This window comes from Lissotriton vulgaris, chromosome 11 (genome assembly GCF_964263255.1).
Source record: "Lissotriton vulgaris chromosome 11, aLisVul1.2, whole genome shotgun sequence".
NCBI classification, from domain to species: domain Eukaryota; kingdom Metazoa; phylum Chordata; class Amphibia; order Caudata; family Salamandridae; genus Lissotriton; species Lissotriton vulgaris.
In genome coordinates, this window is record NC_141699.1 from 1,090,479,159 (window position 1) to 1,090,503,055 (window position 23,897).

General features: G+C 43.6%; 1 protein-coding gene across 1 annotated transcript in view; it reads right to left on the reverse strand.

Annotated features, from left to right (window-relative positions):
- LOC147684201 (uncharacterized) overlaps nt 1-23,897 on the reverse strand; it is a 522,357-nt gene that overhangs the window by 339,946 nt on the left and 158,514 nt on the right. Inside the window, exon 22 of the mRNA XM_086942611.1 lies at nt 21,981-22,162. Within this exon, the coding sequence (XP_086798737.1) occupies nt 21,981-22,162 (182 nt within the window). The remainder of the gene's footprint in view (nt 1-21,980; nt 22,163-23,897) is intronic.

Consider the following 23,897-nt stretch of genomic DNA (forward strand, 5'->3'; position numbering starts at 1 on the left):
GCCCAACTATAGCCCTAAAGAACAATTAGAACGCTAACAGTCTTACTTATGACAAAAGTATGGCACACCTGAAGTCATCTTGATTGGAATAAAGTGGTAACACTTAATACATTTAATTTGAAAAAGAACAAAATGAGGGGTTTCATTTTGCCATAGAAATTTTATATATATATATCTATACTACTATTATAAAGGAAGAACTTTGAGGCTTTGAGGCGGGTAAACTCGGGAACCACAGCGCCAATCCACACACCCGATACATCTTTGTAATCCTCAGGGTGTGCAGATGGACATAGGCTATATAAAGTAAAAAAATACGTTATATTTAAAAAAAATTACATAAAAAAAGTAGTCCCTAAGAAGTAGCGCCGGCCGCGACCTGTGTGCTCACGTCAGGAGCGCGAGGAGGAGCGGCGGACATGGCGCGGGGGAGGAGAGGTGAGGAGCGGCCGGTGAGGAGCAGCAGACCGGGCGGACAAGGCGCGGGGGAGGAGCGGTGACGAGTGGCCGGTGAGGAGCAGCGGGCCAACGGGAAGAGAAGTGAGCGGCGGAGCGGTGAACTGAGGAGCGGCGAAGAACAGAGGTAAGCGGCGGAGCGGTGAACTGAGGAGCGGCGGCTGAGGTAAGGTTCCGGGGGACAAAGACGGGGCAGGCGGGGGACTCAGAGCGCCTCAACACGGACAATGTCGGGGCAGGCAGGGGACGGGGACTTACGCACATTCTGTTGACAGACCGTGGTAGAGGCCTTTGCATAGTGGTAAGTCTGTCACCCAAGCTGGGCTGCGTTGATAGGTTCACAGGATTTCGAAAATCAAACACCGGAACATTGCATAAACAAGGAAGTAAGACTGTAATTTATCATCGATCAGTGGGCACAGAATAACTTAACAAAAAGTGATCAGCATCATAGAAAACACTAACAGTGAGTCACTAAAAGGAATTAACTGCAACGTTTATGTCGGGGCAGGCGGGGACTCAGAGCGCCTCAACACGGACAATGTCGGGGCAGGCGGTGGTCGGGGCAGGCGGGGGGCGGCGACTTACGCACATTCTGTTGACAGACCGTGGTAGAGGCCTTTGCATAGTGGTAAGTCTGTCACCCAAGCTGGGCTGCGTTGATAGGTTCACCGGATTTCGAAAATCAAACACTGGAACATTGCATAAACAAGGAAGTAAGACTGCAATTTATCATCAATCAGTGGGCACAGAATGACGTAACCAAAAGTGATCAGCATCATAGAAAAAACTAACAGTGAGTCACTAAAAGGAATTAAATGTAACGTTTACACACAGTGTCCTCTGTTTTATACTGCCATAATTGTGTACTTTTCAGCATTTCACAAGGTAAGGCTCCGGGGGACAATGTCGGGGCAGGCGGGGGTCGGGGCAGGCTGGGGACAGGGCGGGCGGTGGCCCAAAATGCTGGACAATGTCGGGGCAGGCGGGGGTCGGGGAAGCCTGATTGCTCCCGGACAACGTCGGGATGGGCTGCTAGTATATATATATATTGATGTCATGAGTGATGTCACTGACCATGTCATGAGTGATGTAATATGTGACGTCATCAGCAGTGCATTGCAGGCACAAGTTATAGTGAGTCCAACTAACTATAACGTGGGAATTTCAATGGTTTTATGCAAGTAAAATTTCCACCTCACTATAGCTGGTGTGAAACCTATGGTTTTTTCAGTGAATATATATAAATATAAACACATATATATGTGTGTGTGTGTTTGTATGTTTATATATAGTATTGAATATTAGTGGAATATATTTATTTACATTATATTAAAATCATATTTTTAAATATTTAACATTTACTACTTTAAACTGTATTTATCTTTACAAAATCAATATTTTGGTCTATTTTTGGAGGAAATTAGTGTCAACTGTATTTTTCCACTGATATTTTGGTACTCAGTAATAAATACATAGGATCACAATATTGAGCTACACAACATTTTTGAGACAATATTTTTGTGAATGATACTGTTTATCATGATTGTGTCAGTGATCCTGTTTGTATTTGTACACTGAGCTAATAATTATATGTTACATATGAAATGGTATCAGAAATGCTCTTCATCAGGACGCTGATGTTTTATCTCAAAACCTTGTCACTACAGGGTACTGTGTACAGTTCTCATCCAGCTACAGCAGTAGATAACAAAGATCTATCTTAAACTCAGCTATTAAAAGACTGAATTTAACCTATTCTCACCAAAACTCAAAACAATTCTGTTCTACTCAAGGAGCTGGTAACTTCAAAATTCCCTGTCTCCCAGTGTGGCGTCTCTAGGGCCAATACTGCTCTTTCTACAGTACCACACATTAATAAAGTCACCAAAATGGCAAACGTCCACCTTTCATGCCCTAACAAATTACACTTTTGTTAACACCTAACTAACTAAAGGCTGCTGTGCATGCATACATTGTATCAGGCCTATACTTTGGCTATGAAGTACCGGTGCGCCTGCTAAAGTCGTCACTGAACCCCATGAATGTCACATTCCATGCTATAGGCACACTTGCACCATCTGTGCAAGTAATACGCCCTCCCCCCATTCTTTCTGCTCTATATTGGCTGCCAGTTGAGATGAGTAGTACGTTCAAGCTAGGTTGTCTCACACAAAAAACAGTGCACATTAAAAATCCACTTTACTTCTTAGATTTCATTTGAGTTCGAGCAGCGTCAAGCTCATGATATAAAGAGTGCTGTCCATCATGCTAACGTAACAGCTATTGAGTTTAGTGACCCCCAAAAAACCGTAGTGGCCTGGGAGAAAGACCTTTTGGAGGAAACTCTAGAGAAATTATTCAAAAAGATCTCTAAAAATTATGACTATTTTTGCCCAAAGATTACAATTTTCAGTGACAAATGTAAATGAGTAAACAGAAGCTATCAAGAGGCAGATAGCAGTGACTTGTGCTTCAAAGGTCTCAGAAAATGCAGTCAAACTACTTAGGAAACATTTTAGGCGCTGTCCAGCACCCACTCGTGCGTGCTAGCTTAGCAGAACCTTATATGGTGCTCAAACAGGGTCGAACCTAAACACAGCCAATAATGGTATTGGTCCTAAACCTGGCCTTGGAACAGCTCTGCAAACACGAATTAGAGGTCTGATTTGTCCTGCTTGCTTTGGCCAGATTTTGCACCAATGTACTTTTGGCGAGGGAGACAGGATGTCCTCCTTTGTAGGGGCAATATCCTGAGAGTTTTAAACACTCACTCTCACATACATAGTGCCTAATTTTTTAATTTTAGTTAAATAGATAGACGCTCCTTGAGGAATTATTTCAAATATTTAAATAATTTCTGTTATGCCTTTTATAAGTACTTCACTTGAAAAGAAAACATAAGAAACATGATATCTCCAATCATTTATATATATTATTTGAAAAATTATTCTGTTAGCTTGTACCAAAATTAAAGAGGTACAAAAATGCTGGGCAACAAAACAACACTATAATCTTCAGTACATTTTTCTGTAGCGTAATATACCGTTGGTACAGTATGTATTATACATATATATACATAGGGTGCTCCTGTAAATACAGTCAGCTAATCCATCAGTCTTTTATATACAAATCCTTTCTTTGATGAATATGAACCAAACGGTATACCAACTGCCGAATTACAATTGTGATATATGGTACGTCACTTGAAATATAAAGCATGGAATATCTGTCACGTCTTAGATGGGACCTAAGCACTTTATGATGAACAATGGAGGAAAGAGAAAGCCAAAGGTGATTACCTCATTGCAACAATTTCCTTAAACGATTTCAGCATTGTTTTTTTATCAACCTTACGTAGCCATATATACAAAAGGGTTAGAATTCATCTCTGTAGTATCCTGGTTCTAATGTGGTTCATGCTACGCTAGTGTAATTCTCCCTGAATTATGTAATAGGGAATGTTGGGAGTCCGAGGCTGCAGTTTAGAAGGGCTGAGCAGCATGCTGGAGTTACTGGAATTGTAACTAATACAATAAATACTCCTGAAACATTACAAACAGCCTGGAGTCAGTTACTACATTTTTATGGCGACGACTTACCTCAATGTACCTGCGTGTGTACCTTTCAAGACCTTCCTATTCAGGTGTGGAGTATCTGGGAACCTCCTGTCAAGCTGAAGAAACTCCTGTAACTTCAGCTGCGCTTACTCAACTACTGGCACACCTCAGCTTTACCGGTGACCTCACATCGGTCGCCCTCTACTCAACAGTGCCATTTCCTGTTTCAACTGCAGCTCAAGTCTCTGTATTCTGTGCCTACAACGTCTGTTTCAGCTGCAGCCCAAGCCGGTTCCTACTCTGTCTACAAAGCCTATACACGGAAGGAAATCAGCTGCAGACTGCTTGTGTCTCCAGTGAGGTACTTCTGTTTGTGTGCAAACCCGTATTCTGCATGCGCCTCACAAAATCAAGTTGGCTTGGGACAAGGTTTTGTTTGCGCACTGTTTGTCTCGCTCTCGCATCTGCATGCTGTCTACTACCAGCATTCACACAATACGTCAACGCTGTCATTACATATGTATACAGTGCTTCTATCTGTGTTTTTTACCCCAGTGGGAAGGGCAGTGCTTCTGTTTTACTTAAAGCTGTTTTAAGCAGTGTCAGTGTGTGGACAACCACTGAATTTTACGTGGAGTACATGTTTCACTAAAGGAACTGTTATGGACATTATAGGGCAGATTTATGTTAACTGGCGCATCCCCAGGGATGCGCCAGTTAACGTGCGCCACAGTGCGCCACAGTGCGTCACAGCTCCGCCACCCATGGTGCGCCGCAATTATAATGCATATGTAGGAAACAATGTCCCACTAGGTATCAGTAGCAAAGACAGTTAGAAAATTGCATACAATACGTATTACAGAGAAGGAATACAAGGAGTCTCAGTACATTTGTGAAAAGGTTATTAATCACCAATTTTCATGGAAATGGGAAGCACAGTTAGATAGCAGCACTGTACATGAAAGACATTCATGGAGCAACCCAAATGGCACTTGGTGACAAGGTGATAACGAAGTGAAGGTGACGACGCAAGTGAACGTGGTGAACAGCGTGGTCGGCGCAAAGTGATAAAAAGCAATCAAACATAGGCTTTACAATGAGTCTAAAGAATTAAAATGTTCAAATTCGGCACATTACATGATGGAGAAGTGTGAGTAATCTATTGTATTTCTCTTCTTCTCTGTCTCCTTGTTTCCTCCTGCTCTGACTTGCGTCCTCACATACCTGTCTGGCCAGTAGGTGTGCAGGTGGTAGTCATTGGTGGTTTCACCTTCTATTCTTCATTTGTCTCTTTTTCTGTTTCATGCTTCTCCTTGTTTGTGAATGGAAAGGAGGGTGGGTAATGGCTTATGTTTTTCTGTTTTATCACGTTTCCATTGTCTCTCTCACTGCCCTTCTTGTCTCCTTTTGGTTCTCTCTTTCGTTCATCTAGCTTCTGCATTTTGTTTCTGCTCTTTTGGGTTCTCTCTTGTGTTCATCTAGCTTTTCCATCTTGTTTCTGCTTTTTACTTTTCCTCTTCACCTGTTACAGTGTTCTTTTCTGTTTTTCTTTGGAAGAAAGTAGGATATGTAGTATCCTGTTTCTAATTTGGTTCATGCTACGCTTGTGGATTTTTCCCTGAATTATGTAATACGGAAAGGCTGAGCAGCATGCTGGCTGCTCCTGGTGGGCTGAACTACTGGAATTGTAACTACTACAATAAATACTCCTGAAACATTACAAACAGCCTGGAGTCAGTTACACCAATCTCCATGATGAGTGTGTTGTTATAGTCTTGATTGCTTTTGTTGAAAATGCGATAAATATATTATAACAGAACAATGCAGGGATATGGAGCAACATTGCCCTTGCGGAGATTCTGCATCAGGACCGGAGGCTCAAATGATTCTTTAAAAGTGGTGTCCATTTAGCACCACTAGGAGCACAAATTGCTTGAAGACGCTCGCAGCCAGATCTCATTGCTCTTCAGTCCGGAGAGACAAGCGGCACCAGTTCCAACCCACTACAACCTCACAAGCTTTGCTCAGGTTTTGGGCATTTCCATTTCATCTTCGATGGGCATTTCCTCCTGAATTAGAGCTACACAATCCTGTGCTGGGCCTTTCTTTTCTTCATAAGCTCTGTGAAACCAGGGCACTTCTGCCATATTGGTGAGGGCCTATCAGGCCCAGTTAGGCCATTCACTTCCCACTGCAACTGAATAGAGGCGTACAGGTTATCAGTGTTATTAATATTATTTGCTCAACTCAGCAAGTATAAATCCACTAGTTCCTGAGCATATTAACCAGGAACTCGAACAGAGAAAAGTTTGGAGGAAATTGGTGAGGAGCAGATAACTTTCCCTCTTGATGAGGAGTTTGGGGAAGCAACGGATGCCTCCCTTCAGAGAGGCCTGTCTCTGGCACTAGCCCCTGAGCAGGAAACGTTGATAGCGGTTGTGCAATATAGCATGAACCTCACATTGGGGTGTGTTCTAAGTCCCTGATCGCCACTTATATTCCATGAGGCTCCTCAGACCTCACCACAAAACAGGGCCCAGTCTAGACTTAATTCCTCACCTCCATCTGACGCTTTCAAGGGGATCAGAGTAGAATTTTTGAAACACAGAGCCAATGCCTCAGCAGATCCTTTGGATCCCCTCCCACCTTGGATAACCTCCTTTGGGATTGAATGGCTTCCTCTCTGTGAGGACCAGGATAACCTGACCAAGATGGCTCAGATAATTAACCAGGGCTCAGTAGACCTTGGAGACCGCAGGGTCGACCAAAAAACTCTGGGTTTATATAGGTATAAATCACCATATCCTTACATAAGCATAGAAATCAAAACAATATTTAGGCATAGCTCATGCAGTCCAAATATGGCAGGGCTACTTCCACTAGTTCCGAAAATCTACAATGATTTCTTGGAAAACTCGGCTTCAGCAGCTATAGACTTCCCTTGCTCGAGAACTGACTTGTCCAAGAACTTATGGAGTTTTCAAAGAACTAAGACTCTTTGATGACGTTATTATGTCCACCTTTACGTCAAACTCGGCAACTTCAAGGTATAAATATGCCCACACTTGCCTTAGCAAACACGCGGTGGTTAGGAGCAGTTCGACTATCTACTTGCCCGACCATCCTGCTACAGCAAGTGCCGAAGGAAGCCGACCCTCCAGCAGACGCACTGAGAGAGACGCTGTCTTTTCTCCTGCCGAGAAATCCAGCTCCAGTATTTCAAAGCAACCCTTGCGGGTTGTTGGGAAATCGAGTCCCGAGACTGACCTTCTCGATTCTAAACTAAGGTACGGAGCTAATTAGACCCTAAGAGAAATCTTGGACAGATTCTTGGCAAAAGAATACTACATTTATGCTACACCTCACTTACTTCTTCCCTCGTACTAAGCTTAGGTTAGGTACATCGGGTAGGCGTATTTTAGAAGCACCAGTTGAGTACTTTTAGCCTCTGTTATTTATGTATGCATTTATCTATGGTTTAGGGACCATACAATGCTCTTACAGTATTATTTTATCCTACTCTTTATACTGTATGCATTATATTTTAGAACCAGTTTTACGATGGTAGCAGTTAATTTCTTATGCTTGCAAAAGAAGACTGTTCAATAAATCCTTTTATTGAAAATGCCCGTCTATCTATTTCTCTGCAACTCTGGTGAATGCACAGAGCCTATTTGGAATATAGGAACTACACTACATTAGTGCTACAGTTGTCAGGGCCCAATCTTGGTGGTGGCACATTCCTCACAATTGGCTGCACCGAAAAACCATTATAGGGTAAGTTTAGAGAAGGATGGAGGTTCATGCCTTTCCAATTTGTATTTAGTTATGTGGAATGATTTCCAAGAAATCTATGGAGATTTTCAAATGTGTCATATTTATTTTCTCATGCATAGAACAAAAAGCCAAGTAAAGAAACAGCCGACACGTGTTTCGCCCATTTGTGGCCCATTGGCCGAGGGCTTTTTCCAGGCAAGGTTTGTGGCAGGCGGTCATGTGTCTTGGAATGTGAAGTGAACAGGTCTCTCCGGTCCCAGGAAAAAGAAACTTCCTGGGACAGCATAGACCTGTTCAAATACGACGCATTTGAAAATCTCCATAGAATTCTTGGAATCATTCCACATAACTACATACAAATTGGAAAGGCACGAACCTCCATCCGTTTATACATTTACAATAGGACTGGTTCCTGTTTACTTTGCCAAACACGTATTTTCCTGCTATGCGTCAGAAGAACGTGGTGCCTCTTTGCATTACTTTCACCAATGCTGTCGCATTTCTTGTCTGCTTTCCCATGAAGCTTGTTTAATTTGGGTATGCTGTTTCCACGCCAACACTGTCATCGGAAATGGACAGAGGATGCTGTTTGGTGTACCGGTGGTGAGTGGAAGTTCTGTCTAACAAATTGACTATCATCCGGTGACACAAAGGTTGCGTTTTGTGGCCATTTTCCATATGGACATAAGAAACAGTAACAGGGATGATATTTCCTTGTAGGAGTACGTTGTTTTGAAGTTTTTTCGAGCAACTGTGACATTTCAATAATAACTGTGTTTCTTCATTTTAATGATTTGTACAAAGTTACGTTGCTACCTAGTGTGCCAAGTTTGAATTTATTTTTTATTTTGGAGATGATCCATTAGTCTATTTGTTTCCTGCTTTCACATAACCTAAACCCACATGTCTCAAGCTTCCGATGTTTCCTGACCATGGTGACTACTTCATTTATTTTAACCTATTGTTTTCTTGGGACAGGTCATCTTTCCTAGTGTTTTTAGTACTCACAATTAGCTAAGCATTCATTTGTGGTATGACTTGCTTGTCTACAGAGCTCATTTATTGTTTGTTTTTCCATGTATGCACAGCGTTTGCATGATACAAGAACAAGTCATGGGTTCCCACACACATGTTCTTTATTACACACATTGCCCCACACTTGTGTGTTGCATAGGTTACAGTCCTATTATCACAGTCCACAGTACTTTCACCTCTTTACGAGGTGTGTTCCTTGGGTTGTTTTTCCCATTGTTACGGTGCACATTGTCTTCACCTTCACACGAGGTGAATAGCATGGGTGTTATGCTCATTGTTACAGTTGCAGTGCACAATGTTTTTACCTCCACACGAGGTGTGTCACACGGGTTCCATTCCAGTTGCTACAGTGCACTACTGGTGCACAACATTTTACCTTCAATCGAGGTGTCTCGCTTAGGGTTTATTCCTTTGCTCAATGCACATTGTCTTTACCTCTCCACCAGGTGCACAATTAAACATGTTGCATAGCATTTGACCTCAATTCGAGGTACGTTTGTTCACGTAAGTGCACAATTTACAATCATTTGCAATTTACCTTTCTTAAGGTGTGTAGTGTGAGTTGTTCTCTGTTTCTAATAGTGCACAACATATTAATCTCCACTCGAGGTTAGCCCTGCACATGTGAGTTGTGATCCTTAATGGGTGTATGGTTTGGGTCCCAGTCCCATTACCATAGTGCATGGTTTATATTTCACTGGGTGTTTGTTTTTACTCTTAATGTTACGCTTTATGTCGTTGTCAATACTATAGCCCAGTGCTGTTCTCGTTTTATTATTCAGTCTTCATTACATGATGGAGAAGTGTGAGTAATCTATTGTATTTCTCTTCTTCTCTGTCTCCTTGTTTCCTCCTGCTCTGACTTGCGTCCTCGCATACCTGTCTGGCCAGTAGGTGTGCAGGTGGTAGTCAATGGTGGTTTCACCTTCTATTCTTCATTTGTCTCTTTTTCTGTTTCATGCTTCTCCTTGTTTGTGAATGGAAAGGAGGGTGGGTAATGGCTTATGTTTTTCTGTTTTATCACGTTTCCATTGTCTCTCTCACTGCCCTTCTTGTCTCCTTTTGGTTCTCTCTTTCGTTCATCTAGCTTCTGCATTTTGTTTCTGCTCTTTTGGGTTCTCTCTTGTGTTCATCTAGCTTTTCCATCTTGTTTCTGCTTTTTACTTTTCCTCTTCACCTGTTACAGTGTTCTTTTCTGTTTTTCTTTGGAAGAAAGTAGGATATGTAGTATACTGTTTCTAATTTGGTTCATGCTACGCTTGGGGATTTTTCCCTGAATTATGTAATATGGAAAGGCTGAGCAGCATGCTGGCTGCTCCTGGTGGGGCTGAACTACTGGAATTGTAACTACTACAATAAATAATCCTGAAACATTACAATCAGCCTGGAGTCAGTTACACCAATCTCCATGATGAGTCTGTTGTTATAGTCTTGATTGCTTTTGTTGAAAATACAATAAATATATTATAACAGAACAATGCAGGGATATGGAGCAACATTGCCCTTGCTGAGATTCTGCATCAGGACCGGAGGCTCAAATGATTCTTTAAAAGTGGTGTCCATTTAGCACCACTAGGAGCACAAATTACTTGAAGACGCTCGCAGCCAGATCTCATTGCTCTTCAGTCCGGAGAGACAAGCATCACGAGTTCAAACCCACTACAACCTCACAAGCTTTGCTCAGGTTTTGGGCATTTCCATTTCATCTTCGATGGGCATTTCCTCCTGAATTAGAGCTACACAATCTCATGCTGGGCCTTTCTTTTCTTCATAAGCTCTGGGAAACCAGGGCACTTTCCCCCATATTGGTGAGGGCCTATCAGGCCCAGTTAGGCCATTCACTTCCCACTGCAACTGAATGGATGCGTACAGGTTATCAGTTATATCAATATTATTTGCTCAACTCAGCGAGTATAAATCCACTAGTTCCTGAGCATATTAACCAGGAACTCGAACAGAGAGAAGTTTGGAGGAAATTGGTGAGGAGCAGATAACTTTCCCTCTTGATGAGGAGTTTGGGGAAGCAATGGATGAATCCCTTTAGAGAGGCCTGTCTCTGGCACTAGCCTCTGAGCAGGAAACTGTTGATAGTGGTTGTGCAATATAGCATGAACCTCACATTGGGGTGTGTTCTAAGTCCCTGATCACCACTTATATCCCATGAGGCTCCTCAGACCTCACCACAAAACAGGGCCCAGTCTAGACTTAATTCCTCACCTCCATCTGACGCTTTCAAGGGGATCAGAGTAGAATTTTTGAAACACAGAGCCAATGCCTCAGCAGATCCTTTGGATCCCCTCCCACCTTGGATAACCTCCTTTGGGATTGAATGGCTTCCTCTCTGTGAGGACCAGGATAACCTGACCAAGATGGCTCAGATAATTAACCAGGGCTCAGTAGACCTTGGAGACCGCAGGTCGACCAAAAAACTCCGGGTTGGAGCCATTCCCTAGCAAGTGTAAGATGGTGCAATAGAACCCGAAGGCAGGCTGTACCCAGATGATATTTACCACCTGCATTCTGCTGAGTGGGTTCGGGTGGAAAAAGTGGCCCAGTAGGTGGGTAACCAAGCTTGTAAATCTTTGGACAAAGCGATAAGAGGCCTCCTTAGGGCTGAGTACCCATGGTCAGGCCTTGATGGTGAAGTTGCTCTAACAGTGGAGATCAATGGCATAATTGCCACTTTCATAACTAAGTTAATTAACAACCCTAAGAAGGTTATTGTCTGCTCTAGGGAGGCCTGCCAGGACATGCTGTTGGATATTCTCTGGTCCTAACCAAAAGTTTAGATGTGGTCAAAGAGACTAAAGAGACTGACAATATATTATCTCTGGAAATAGTGTTGGGCTCGGCACAGAGAGCTTGATGGAACACTGGAGTTCAGGGTGCTCTTAAAGGTGCAGTGTTCTATTCAGTGCTTATGATTACCAATGGACATCCCCTGAAACAAAAGTTGCATACACATAATATTCCTTCTGCTATCACTAACGCAGGCAGGAAATTTTGGCCTGGTCACAGCACACCTTACAGTAGATACCTGCTCTTTAAAATAGGCTCTACATGCGTTGTTTAGTGTGGCCTGTAGTCCCAACAGGCATATTTTAGCACAAGCTGTGTTAGAAGTCAAGGATATTTCATTTAATGCAGAGCAAATAGGAGCTGTATAGCTTCAGCAACAGCAGCGGTCACAAAACAGGTTGCCCAATTAACAAAGCAATTAGGATTTTCCAAGGGTAGACAATATTTTTATCAAAATAAATGAAGGTACATCATGGAAGCACTTCCCATGAAGATGGTAGAGCTAAAATAAAAAGTAGTGAAATTATGACAATAAAAAGGAAATGGCCAAAAGATTATTTAGGCAAGGAAAAGCAGAAGACGACAGACGGTAAATAGTAAGCAGGACATTGGTTATCTTATTGGGATGGGCTGTTTAGATCTAAAGTAGCAATTCCTCAAAGATGGTCTCTGCAGTAGGAGACTGTGTATTCCCACTACTAGATCATACATCAGCTAGTAGGCAGTGCAAAACAGGGCCTCGACTTAACACCACTTATCAGCACAATATCATGGGGCCCGCCTCTTCTAGCAGCCAAGAGGTCACATGTGAGTGGACAGCAGGGGAGAGAAAAAGACTAATGGGTGGAGGTGACTGCAACAAGTCCATCTATCATTCTTCTCCCTGCAGACTCCTTGACATGTTTTCTCAGGAGCAATATGTCCTGCAAATTGTCCTTATGGTGGTAAGGGAACAGAAAGAAAATACAGCAATAGTCACATCACCAAGTGCATGACTTCAGGGACCCATTATCTTTGACGACTCCAACATTACCTTTGCAACTCAGGTGATGGCACATTCATCAGTGCACAGGGAGTGGAGTAGAAAAGAGGCTGAAGGTAGAATTCTACCAATGAAAATGCTTTGAGGCTATTTCTCAAAGGCATGAGTGAGTAAAGTAGAACTACAGAAGTACTTCCTGCCTTTATGAATTAGCCCAAAATCCCCAAATTGCAATTAGTAAATGTTAAAAAATGACACAGTCCTTTTCATTTGTCCTAAATGTATATGAATTGCCCCTGGTTAGCCCTATTTTCGATATAGTCGGGCCAATTTACAAAGGCATTCATGAATACAGGAAGTAATACTCTAAGTAGTGCTACTTTTTGTACTCTTGATTGCCTTTGTGACTCCAAGTAGTACTACTTCCTGTTCTCACGAAGGCCATTTTGACTCAACGTAGTATACAAACAAAAGATGCTTACCTGTAAACTGTGGTTCTCCAGTATTGGTGTCTTTCATTGATTCACATGCTTGAATATTCCCCGTCGTCAAAGTGGGAGTCCCACGGTACATAACATAGCAATGTAACAATAACATAAGCATATTATAAGGAAGAGAAAAAAACAGAGTTTTGTAGAGAGAAAAGACTTGTCACTTCTATAACATATCATAGTCACTATGATTAGTCCAAACTCCTGCCAATCAGGCTCCAGCACCCTATATAATGTTCTCCTCAGAGCCTCAGATTTTCATAGCACAAGAGTGAGATAGAGTCAAGCTGCAGCAGAGAGCCTCTGAGGGGAGGAGGGTGTGTCGCATGTGAATCTATGTAAGACACCAATGCTGGAGAACCACAGTTTACAGGTAAGTACCTTTCGTTCTTCCCCAGTATTGGGGGTGTCTTTCATAGATTCACATGCTTGAATAAGAGTAGTAGGCAGTGGCATCAGAATAATATAAGTCATATATGAAGCAATATATCATTAATACACAGTACGAAAAGACTGAAGAATAAATAAAAGAAATGGTACCTTGTATACAGGAGGAGGGAAGCTACAGAGGCTCGCCTGATTTAAAACGATTGTATAGGACTGCCTGTCCCACAGCTTTGTCAGCAGCATCCAGACAGTAATGCCTTGTGAAGGTGTGCCTGCTGGACCAGGTTGCAGCTCTGCAGATGTGTTGAAGAGGCACACCAGAAAATAGTGCAGTAGAAGAGGGAAACTTTTCTGGTAAAGTGCGCTCGAACAGCTGTAGTAAGAGGCTTTCCCGCTTTTAGATGGTAAAAAGCAATTGCTGTAGATATCCAGAGTGCAATAGTTTTTTTGGTGACTGGATGCCCATTTCGCATTCGTCTGTAGGCCACAAAAAGCTGATCAGTTTTACGGATATTAGCCTTCTTTGAAGATAAAATCTGAGGCATCTGTTGATATCTAAAGAATGTAGAGCTCTCTCTGCTCATGTTTGAGGATTAGGAAAAAACTTTTCAAAATGACTGGTTCATTAAGGTGGAAATGCGATGGTACCTTGGGAATAAAGGCCAGATTGGTGCGGAGCAAAACAGAGTCCTTGGTGAATTGGAGAAAAGGCGGTTTAGTAGTAAACGCCTGAATGTCACTGACTCGACATGCGGAAGTGAGAGCCAATAGCAGTAAAGTCTTCCAAGTAATGAATTTGAGATCAACTTTATGGACTGGCTCAAAAGGGGGCTTCATAAGCTGTGCCAATACAATGTTTAAACCCCAAGGAGGAGGTGGTCGACGAATTGGTGGGAACATCCAAAAGAGACCCCTGAAGAATTGTTGAATTACTCTAGAGGAGTAAAGAGAGTTGGAACCATCCTGACGAAATCTTGAAATTGCTGCCAAAAAAACCTTTTAGAGTAGAATGCGAGAGTTCTGATTTCGCCAAATGTAAAAGAAAGGCAAATGTGGCTCTGGCGTGGAATGCACAGGATGTACTTGAGTAGCATCACACCATAGACAGAATCTTTTCCATTTGAGTTTGTATGTTTTCACAGTTGAGGCTGCCCTAGTCTTAGCAAGAACTTCCCTACAGTCTGAAGGAATGTTCAAATTTGCAACTTCATAGTGCTCAAGTTCCAAGCCGCTAAGCGAAGAGATGCTGGGTCGGGATGACAAACCTGTCCCTGATCCATTGTTCGAAGATTCGGAAGCGGGCTAAGTATGATCGGGTCGCACTGTGACAGGAGCAGGAGTTCCGTAAACCAGACTTGTCGAGGCCATCTGGGAGCTATTAGAAGAATGTGACAAGGTTCCTTCCTCATTTTGCGAAGAACTCTGGGGACCAGAGGAATCAGTGGAAAAGCATAGGCATATATTCTTGACCAATTCATCAAAAAAGTATTCCTACACAACTCTGGTTGGGGAAGCCAACTTGTGTAGAATGGGCATTTGGGGTTCGAATGGGTTGCAAACAAATCCATGTTCGGGGGACCCCATAATCGAAAAATGTGATCCAGTGTGGGTTGATGTAATTCCCACTCGTGATTGGTCGAGGCCGACCTGCTCAGGGAATCCGCAAGAATGTTGGACACTCCCGCATTGTGCACTGCTGTGAGGGTGATTTGATGTTGGATTGCCCAATCCCAGATTTGTTGAGCTTGAAGAGATAGCAAGATGGACCGTGTGCCTCCTTGTTTGGTAATGTAGTGCATGCACGTTGTGTTGTCCGTCCGGATCAACACCGAGGCTCCCTGTATGATGGTGCGAAAAGCTTTCAGAGCCAGAAAAATGGCAAGTAACTCTAGCAGGTTGATGTGCCAGGTCCTTTGGTGGATGTCCCACCTACCTTTTACTGTAAGGTCCTGAAGATGTGCACCCCACCCTTCAAGAGATGCGTCCATTGTGAGAGTGAAATTTGGAGTGTCCACCAGGAATGGACAACCTGAAGAGACGTTTTCCTCGAGAGTCCACCAAAGCAGAGCTGTTTTCATCTGAGGTGTGACTCTGATCATATCGTTGAAGGATCCTGAGACTCGAGCCCATTGCTTGTCCAGTTCCTCCTGGATGGGTCTCATTTTTAGGCAGCAGTGAGGGACTAGGGGAATGCAGGAGGACAAAATCCCTAGGAAAGATTTCAACTGCCGAACAGAAACTGACCTTTTTTAACCGGAGGGAGGTCTCTAGGTTGCAAAGTCATTGACGTCTTTCGTGTGACACAAAGGCTTTTGCCAGTTTGGTGTCTAAGATGGCTCCAAAGAACAGTCTGTTTTGAGCGGGGAGAAAATGAGACTTGTCTTTGTTGAACGTAAGGCCCAGAGACTTGAAGAGGGTCTTGCAAAATAGAGTGTGTCTGGATGCCTGTTCGAACGACCGTGCCTTCAGAAGGCAGCCGTCGAAATAAGGAAAGATTTGCACTCCTTGTAGCTGCCACCGGTGGACCTTGTTAAACACTTGGGCGCGGAAAAAAGGCCTAGTGGAAGGACTTTGAATTGAAAATCTTTCCCGGACAATCTGAATCGGAGAACATTTCTGTGTCTCAGCAGAATGGGAAGATGAAAATAAACATATTGAAGGTGCAAAGTTGTCATATACTCCCCTTGCGATAGTAAAGGAAGCACCTCCTGAAGGGACAACATGCAGAATGTTTATTTTTTGATGTATTTGTTTAGGGCGCGTAGGTCCCGAATAGGGCGCCATTCTCCCGACTTTTTCTGTATGAGGAAAAAAACTTGAATAGAATCCTCTCCCCCTTTGTAGTTTCGGAACCACTTTGATCGCGCCTTTTCTTAACCCCTTCCGTGTGGGGCATATTCCCCCGCTCTGCTGAGGGAGGGGGCGCTCGCAGCGCCCCAGTGTTCATGACGATCTCAGCTCGTCATGAGCCACGATGGTCGTGTGACCACACCTGTTTCATTAGAATGCTCGCACAGCAGGGGAATTTGCCCAGCGTGCAAGCGCTCTAACGGTCATGACGAGCTGGGCTCGTCATGAGCATGCAAGGTTAATAAAATTGTGAGTTGGCTTAACACATTCCTTCAGATGGACCGGGGGAGGACCTTTTGGTGGAGAATTGGGAGGAATCTTGACAAACTCCAATGCGTGACCTCTGTGCACAATATCCAGAACCCATTGATCGGTAGTTATCAATGACCATTTGGAGTAGAAGTGGGAGATTCGACCTCCAACCTTTGAAAAAGTGGGAGGAGTCAGGGATGGCGGATGGAAAAAGTCATCGCTTCTTGGAGGAAATTGTAAGAGGATTTACCTCGGTATTGTCTGTAAGAAGTAGTAGGCTGTTGTCTGTACGATTGTTGACTCTGGGAGGAGTAACGTTGTTGACCTTTTTGATACTGATTGATACCTCCCCGAAAGGAATATGTGGAGCCACAACCTCTTGCACCTCGAAAGGGCTGCTTTTTAAACTGGAGAGTGCCGAGAGCACAAGCAGTGTTGGGATCCTTCTTGATTTGTCTGAAGGGCAACATTGATATGTTGACCAAGAAATGATTCACCATCATAAGGCATGTCCAATATCTTTGTCTGTACCTCTTGAGGGAAAGAAGTGGCCTTCAACCAGCCCTGCCGCCTGAGGGCTGGCTCACCCGCCAATAGACGGAACCCAGTAGAAGACTAATCAACAGCACAATCAATATTTTCCGAGGAAATCTTTCCCCTTCTTAAAGAATTTTTAAAGCTTCTGCTTTAGAAGGATCTGGTATCAAATCTACAAGGGACAAAATGACTGACCACATTTGTCGATCGTAACAGCAGAGAATAGCTAGAGAATTAGCCGCTCAAACCGTAATTGCCGCCATAGTGGAAAACTTTTTGCCAATAGCGTCAAGGTGTCAGATAATGGAGCCGATAGAGTCCTCGCCCGATGTTGTCCTGCCTGAGTAATAATAGTAATAGAAACAGCTGGACTGTTCCCATGAGGCACAGGGTCAGAGTGATTTGGATATGGCCATGTCTGAACTGGGGTGGTGAAGTGAGCTAAAGAATGATGATGGATTAAACCCAGATCAGTTGACTGGGAGTGAGTGTTTTATTCGCTCAAAGGCTCCATCCAGCATCCCCTTTGGTATTGCTTTGTTCGCCCTTAGTTGGCAGGGTATGCCCAGCCGTGGGTCCCTTGCTCACTTTGCCACTGGATTCAAGCTAGCCTGGCTGAGGATGGCTGATTAGCCAGAAACTGGTCCCAGGATGCATGTTTCCGGTCCAGGGAAGACATGGCTTGGCAGTTCGGGCTGGACTGTTTCCCATGAGGCACAGGGTCAGACTGATTTGCATATTGCCATGTCTGAACTGGGGTGGTGGAGTGAGCTAAAGAATGATGATGGATTAAACCCAGAACAGTTGACTGGGGGTGAGGTTTGATTTGCTCAAACGCTCTGTCCAGCATCCCCTTTGGTATCGCTTTGTTCGCCCTTAGTTGGCAGGGTATGCCCAGACGTGGGTCCCTGGCTCTATTTGCGACTGGATTCAAGCTAGCCTGGCTGATGATGGCTGATTAATCAGAAACTCGTCCCAGGATGCTTGTTTCCGGTCCAGGGAAGCCATGGCTTGGCAGTTCGGGTTGCACTGTTTCGATGTGGCACAGAGTCAGGCTGATTTGCATATGGCCATGTCTGAACTGGGGTGGTGGAGTGAGCTAAAGAATGATGATGGATTACACCCAGATCAGTTGACTGGGGGTGAGTGTTTGATTTGTTCAAACTCTCCGTCCATCATCCCCTTTGGTATAGCTTTATTCGCCCTTAATTGGCAGGGTATGCCCAGATGTGGGTCCCTTGCTTACTTTGCCACTGGATTTAAGCCTGCCTGGCTGATGATGGCTGTTTAGCCAGAAACCGGTCCCAGGATGCTTGTTTCCGGTCCAGGAAAGACATGGCTTAGCAGTTCAGGCTGGACTGTTCCCATGAGGTACAGGGTCAGACTGATTTGCATATGGCCATGTCTGAACTGGGGTGGTGGAGTGAGCTAAAGAATGCTGATGGATTAAACCAAGATCAGTTGCCTGGGGGTGAGTGTTTGATTTCCTCAAACGCTCTGTCCATCATCCCCTTTGGTTTCACTTTGTTCGCCCTTAGTTGGCAGGGTATGCCCAGACGTGGGTCCCTTGCTCATTTTGCCACTAGATTCAAGCTAGCCTGGCTGATGACAGCTGATTAGCCAGAAACCGGTCCCAGGATGCTTGTTTCTGGTCCAGGGAAGGCATGGCTTGGCAGTTTGTGCTGCACTGCTCCCATGAGGCACAGGGTCAGACTGATTTACATATGGCCATGTCTGAACTGGGGTGGTGGAGTGAGCTAAAGAATGATGATGGATTAAACCGAGATCAGTTGACTGGGGGTGAGTGTTTGATTTGCTCAAACACTCCGTCCATCATCCCCTTTGGTATCACTTTGTTCGCCCTAAGTTAGCAGGGTATGCCCAGACGTGGGTCCCTTGCTCACTTTGCCACTGGATTCAAGCTAGCCTGGCTGATGACATCTGATTAGCCAGAAACCAGTCCCAGGATGCTTGTTTCCGGTCCAGGGAAGACATGGCTTGGCAGTTCAGGCTGGACTGTTCCCATGCGGCACAGGGTCAGACTGATTTGCATATGGCCATGTCTAAACTGGGGTGGTGGAGTGAGCTAAAGATTGATGATGGATTAAACCCAGATGAGTTGACTGGAGGTGAGGGTTTGATTTGCTCAAACGCTCCGTCCATCATCCCCTTTGGTACCGCTGAGTAATAATGGAATCAGGTTTTGGTTGTGCAATGAGACAAGCAGGCGAATTTGCGGGGGCTTTGTATTTCTTATCCAGTCACTGTAAGACAGCTGGAATGGAATTAGGGTTTTGCATGAGCTTGAGACCTTCCTGCCTAATAAAATCAATGATGGGGATAGAACAAACTTGTTTTTGCGGTTGATCTTTAAAATTATATAGGAAACAATCCTCCTCTCTGGTGACCATAGGAAGGTGGAATCTTTTTGCCGCCCTTTCCATAAGTAAATGAAAACCACCTATGTCAACTGGTGAAGAATCCAGAGGAACTGGAGTAGTGGGAGAAGGTGTTTGAATGTGATAATTGTCCCATTCCAAAAGAAGGGATCTGTCATCCAGCTCACCCTCTTACCTGTCATCATCATCATTATCATTATCATTATCTTCCTCCATGACCTGAGAAGCATCCTGGAGTTGCACTCTGGACGCTGATGTAGAAGGTATGGCAAGTGATTCTACAGTAAGAGAAGGTTGGAGAGGCGCTTGAGGTGCCGTAGAGGCCTGTAATGAGTTAGCAAAACAACAATAATAGTCATTTATCCAGCATGAATTGGAGGTTGGAAATAAGAGATAAAGGCATCTGCGCCATTTGAAGCTCCGTCGCAGGCTGTCTGTCATGAGCTGAAAAATCTTCTTCGTCTTCCTGGTCAGAGTCCTGACATTTGATAAGAAGCTCAGAAGCACTGCGAGCAGCCCGAAACCTGTCATCGTCCTCCGATTCATGATCATCAGCATCAGAAGAAAATCATTCTGCTGGAGGTTGAGAAGCAGTTTGAATTGGCATCAAGGTAGCCAAAGAGGAATGTCGCCGCTGAAGCAAAGAACTTGAAGACTTCAAAGGAACCAAATCCATGGATGCAGTCGTCGACGCTGTCACTGACCACGATAGACTTTGTTGCTGAGCCACCGTTGACGAAGCCACCGTCGAAGCCACCGCCGATAAAGCCATCGTCGATGAAGCCACCGTCGATGAAGCCACCGTCGACAAAGCCACCGTTGACAAAGCCGTTGATGAAGCCACCGTCGACAAATCCATCGGCGACAAAGCCACCGTCGACAAAGCCACCGTCGACGAAGCCATCGTCGACAAAGCCACCGTCGACAATGCCATCGCCGACAAAGCCACCGTCGATGATGCCACCGTCGACGAAGCCACCGTTGTCGACGATGTACGCGTCGACGAATGTTTCTTCTTCTACTTGATAGACGCCGTTGACGAAGTCAAAGGCACCATAGGCCTCACCTTAATGGATACAAACGTCGACGGTGAAGTTGCCGACGACAGGATCATAGGCTGCTTCATAGACGCAGAAGTTGAAGTTGCCGATGTAGACGCGACAACAGCAGTCCTCGTCGAAGGAGGAAGCGACGACAAGCTCGTCAATGAGATAGGCAGTTTCTGAGGTAAAAAACTGCGCAGCTAGAGTCTTGGACGCCTGAGAATCAGATCTCTGGAGCATAGAATGTGCAGATAGTCTCTGAGGGGAAGAAATCACTTCTTTTGAAGTTGAAGGTCGGTCAGTGGGCTTATCAATCTGATGTTTCTTCGCCACTTTAGTTTTAGAAGAAACCTTCTGAGACTCACTGGCTCTCTTCAAAGATGAAGTAGTCTTGACTGAGGACACACTCTCCACATCTGAAAGAGGGTTCTCTGTAGTCTTCAACTTCTGTAGCCACAGAAGGAGACACCTTCCTCTGTCTTTTAGAGTCTTTTGGGAGAAGGTCCTACAAATTTTACAATCCTTTACCTGGTGTTCAGGGTAGAGGCAATAAATACACTTACTATGAGGGTCTTCAGAATGAAGTCGCTGTTTACCAAAAGTCCCACAAGGTCTGAAGAGGGACTTCTTGGTTGAAGACATGATGCAGTTGTTCTTTGAGAAGAAAAAGCAAAACAACTGAGCAAAGCTCAGGGAGACTCCCTTCACACGACGTGCGGTAGAAAATCCGAGGGCCTGAGCCTCTGAGGAGAACATTCTACAAGGTGCTGGAGCCTAATTGACTGGAGTTTGAACTGATCATAATGACTATGATATGTTATAGAAGTGACAAGTCTCTTCTCTCAACAAAACTCTGTTTTTTTCTCTTTCTTATAATATGCTTTTGTTATTGTTACATTACTGTGTTATATACCGTGGGACTCCGACTTCGACAACAGGGAATATTCAAGCATGTGAATCTATGAAAGGCATCCCAATACTGCAGAATTCTCATACTCATGATTTCCTTGTGACTTAAAGCAGTAAACATTCTGTACTGATGAAGGCATTTGTGACTCTAAGTAGTACTACTACTCATACTATTGAATACTGTTGTGACTCTAAGTACTGTTAGTTCCAATACTTATGAAGGCATTTGTGACTGTAAATAGTACTACTTCCTGTTCTCATGAATGCCTTTGTAACTCTAAGTAGTACGATTTCCTATAGTCATGATGGTCTTTGTGACTCAAAGTAGTACTATTTCCCGCACTCATGAACGCCTTTGTGAGTTGGTCCCATTCTGTAAAAACAAATGGTACCAATGAATACTTATATTTAGGCAATGTTCGCCAACTGGTACTAAACCAGTTTTTGTCAACTGAAATTGTAAAACAAGTCATAAACAATGGCAGCATAATCAGAAGATATACCTGAAACTGAGCACTCCTTTCATCACTGACTGTTGTTACATTGTAGTTGCAAGTTGCATTGTTAGTGCAGTTGCACAGGATGAGAGTCAGTGCCTTATCTTGAGTAATTTTAGAGTCATTTGCTCTGATGGTCACATATGCAGGGTCAGAACTCGTTGGTTTCCAAATGAGTTTTCCATTTTCTGTAAAAAAGTGGGAAACCTATGTTAGTTGCTTCGTAATGTGTTAATTCCCCACCCTCACTGTATCACAGTGATAACATCTTGTATGCCACTGAGAACTTCTTCCAAAGTAGTCTATATATCATAAAGTGTTTCTTAGGTCTGTGGGCCACTATTTAGTCTCCATCTTGTTTTCTCCAATGCTTCTCCTAACAACAGTTATCTACATGTAAAACTGCAAACCCAGTGAATAGACAATGGATTTCCCTCTAGGGTCCCAAATTTGAGATTCATACAGCTTTTTTTGCACTGTCTTCAGCTTCCCTTCACACTCCTGGAGCAGCTCTGATCTCTAGTCAGACAAGAGAGTGGACCAGTCTTCAGTATTTCTTTACTCTGAGTCATCTGGTGGATGGCACTACTGGTGAGAGGTAGCACACAGCATTTTTGCCAGACCTGAGACCTTGCTATATCAACATCAGTTCTGAGAGCCAGCTGTCATCCATCCTAAAACCAGAAATTGCTGCAAGTCACCTACCCTTCAAAATCCCAAGACATTGAGAGCTGGTAAGCCAGGCCAATTATGTCCTCGTTTGAGAGGATATTGAATTGGAGGAATTTTTTCTTTGCCTCTACTTCCACCTTGAAGAAAGAACAGCCTTACTTCCCTCAGAACCTCTCATCATCGTCCTCAGGACCTTCCAAGCTTCTGATGAAGGGTCTAGAACCCTTAGCGTTGTCATATTTCTTTTGCAGGAGCAGCGATATCTTTATATTGCCAACTATGGGTAGCACAGATTCCAGAAATCGGCCTAACATTTTAAAAGTAACTAGCCTTGTAAATTGCAGTGAGAAAACCTTACTACAGCTGTCCTTTTTTAGGACAGTCCTTCATTCAGAGGATACTCTTGCAATCAGAGAGTCCAATGGTTCGGTTACCTGTGGTAGGACCATAGTCAAATAACTTAATCACTCCCTCACTTCTGGGAGGCTATATATTGAATATTGAGTAAACAAATATTGAGGTGCCAAGATATTGTGGTCTAAATATTGAATACCTAAATATAATAAGACCTAGAGCATACAGGTAAGTATAAATTAACTATTCTCAACTCCATCATTTTTTACCTTGAAGACACATAAATGCTCAAGGTGCATGTAATCCGAGTTAAGTCTAGTAAATCTCTATTTAGCATACATACTTCCTTCATGGTATTTTGGTCCACTGAAAATGAAACCAATATCAACCCAAAATACCAATGATTCTGTTGGTTTGTGGATTTAATTTTAGGTTATCATGACAGTTGAGTGAATCATAGAATTAAAAAAACCTAGAGCTAGATGAGGAAGTTGACCACTGTAATACCTTTGTCTTTCTTGTGATTCACAGAGTAGGTCAATGAAACATTATACACTAAGTGAAACATTTTGTTACTTTCAAATTGAGAAAATTCCCAAACATCATACTGGATCCCCTCCGCAGCTTATAATGACCTGCCCTTGACATGCATTGGAATTTAATGTTAGCACTGATTCTTTTTGGCATGGAGACGCTGTTTAGCACCACAAGGGGAATTTAGTGCATTATGGGGTACCTAAGATTCTCAATATATCTCATGATCTATCTTTGTCCTTGGAAGCAGTTGTCATTTCTGGTTTGCTGTGTGTGTGCTTTATTTTACTATTCTCTTATTCCCCATTTATTGAGTTTCTTATCATAGTGTCATTTTGTACATGAGTTCCTACTACCTTGCAT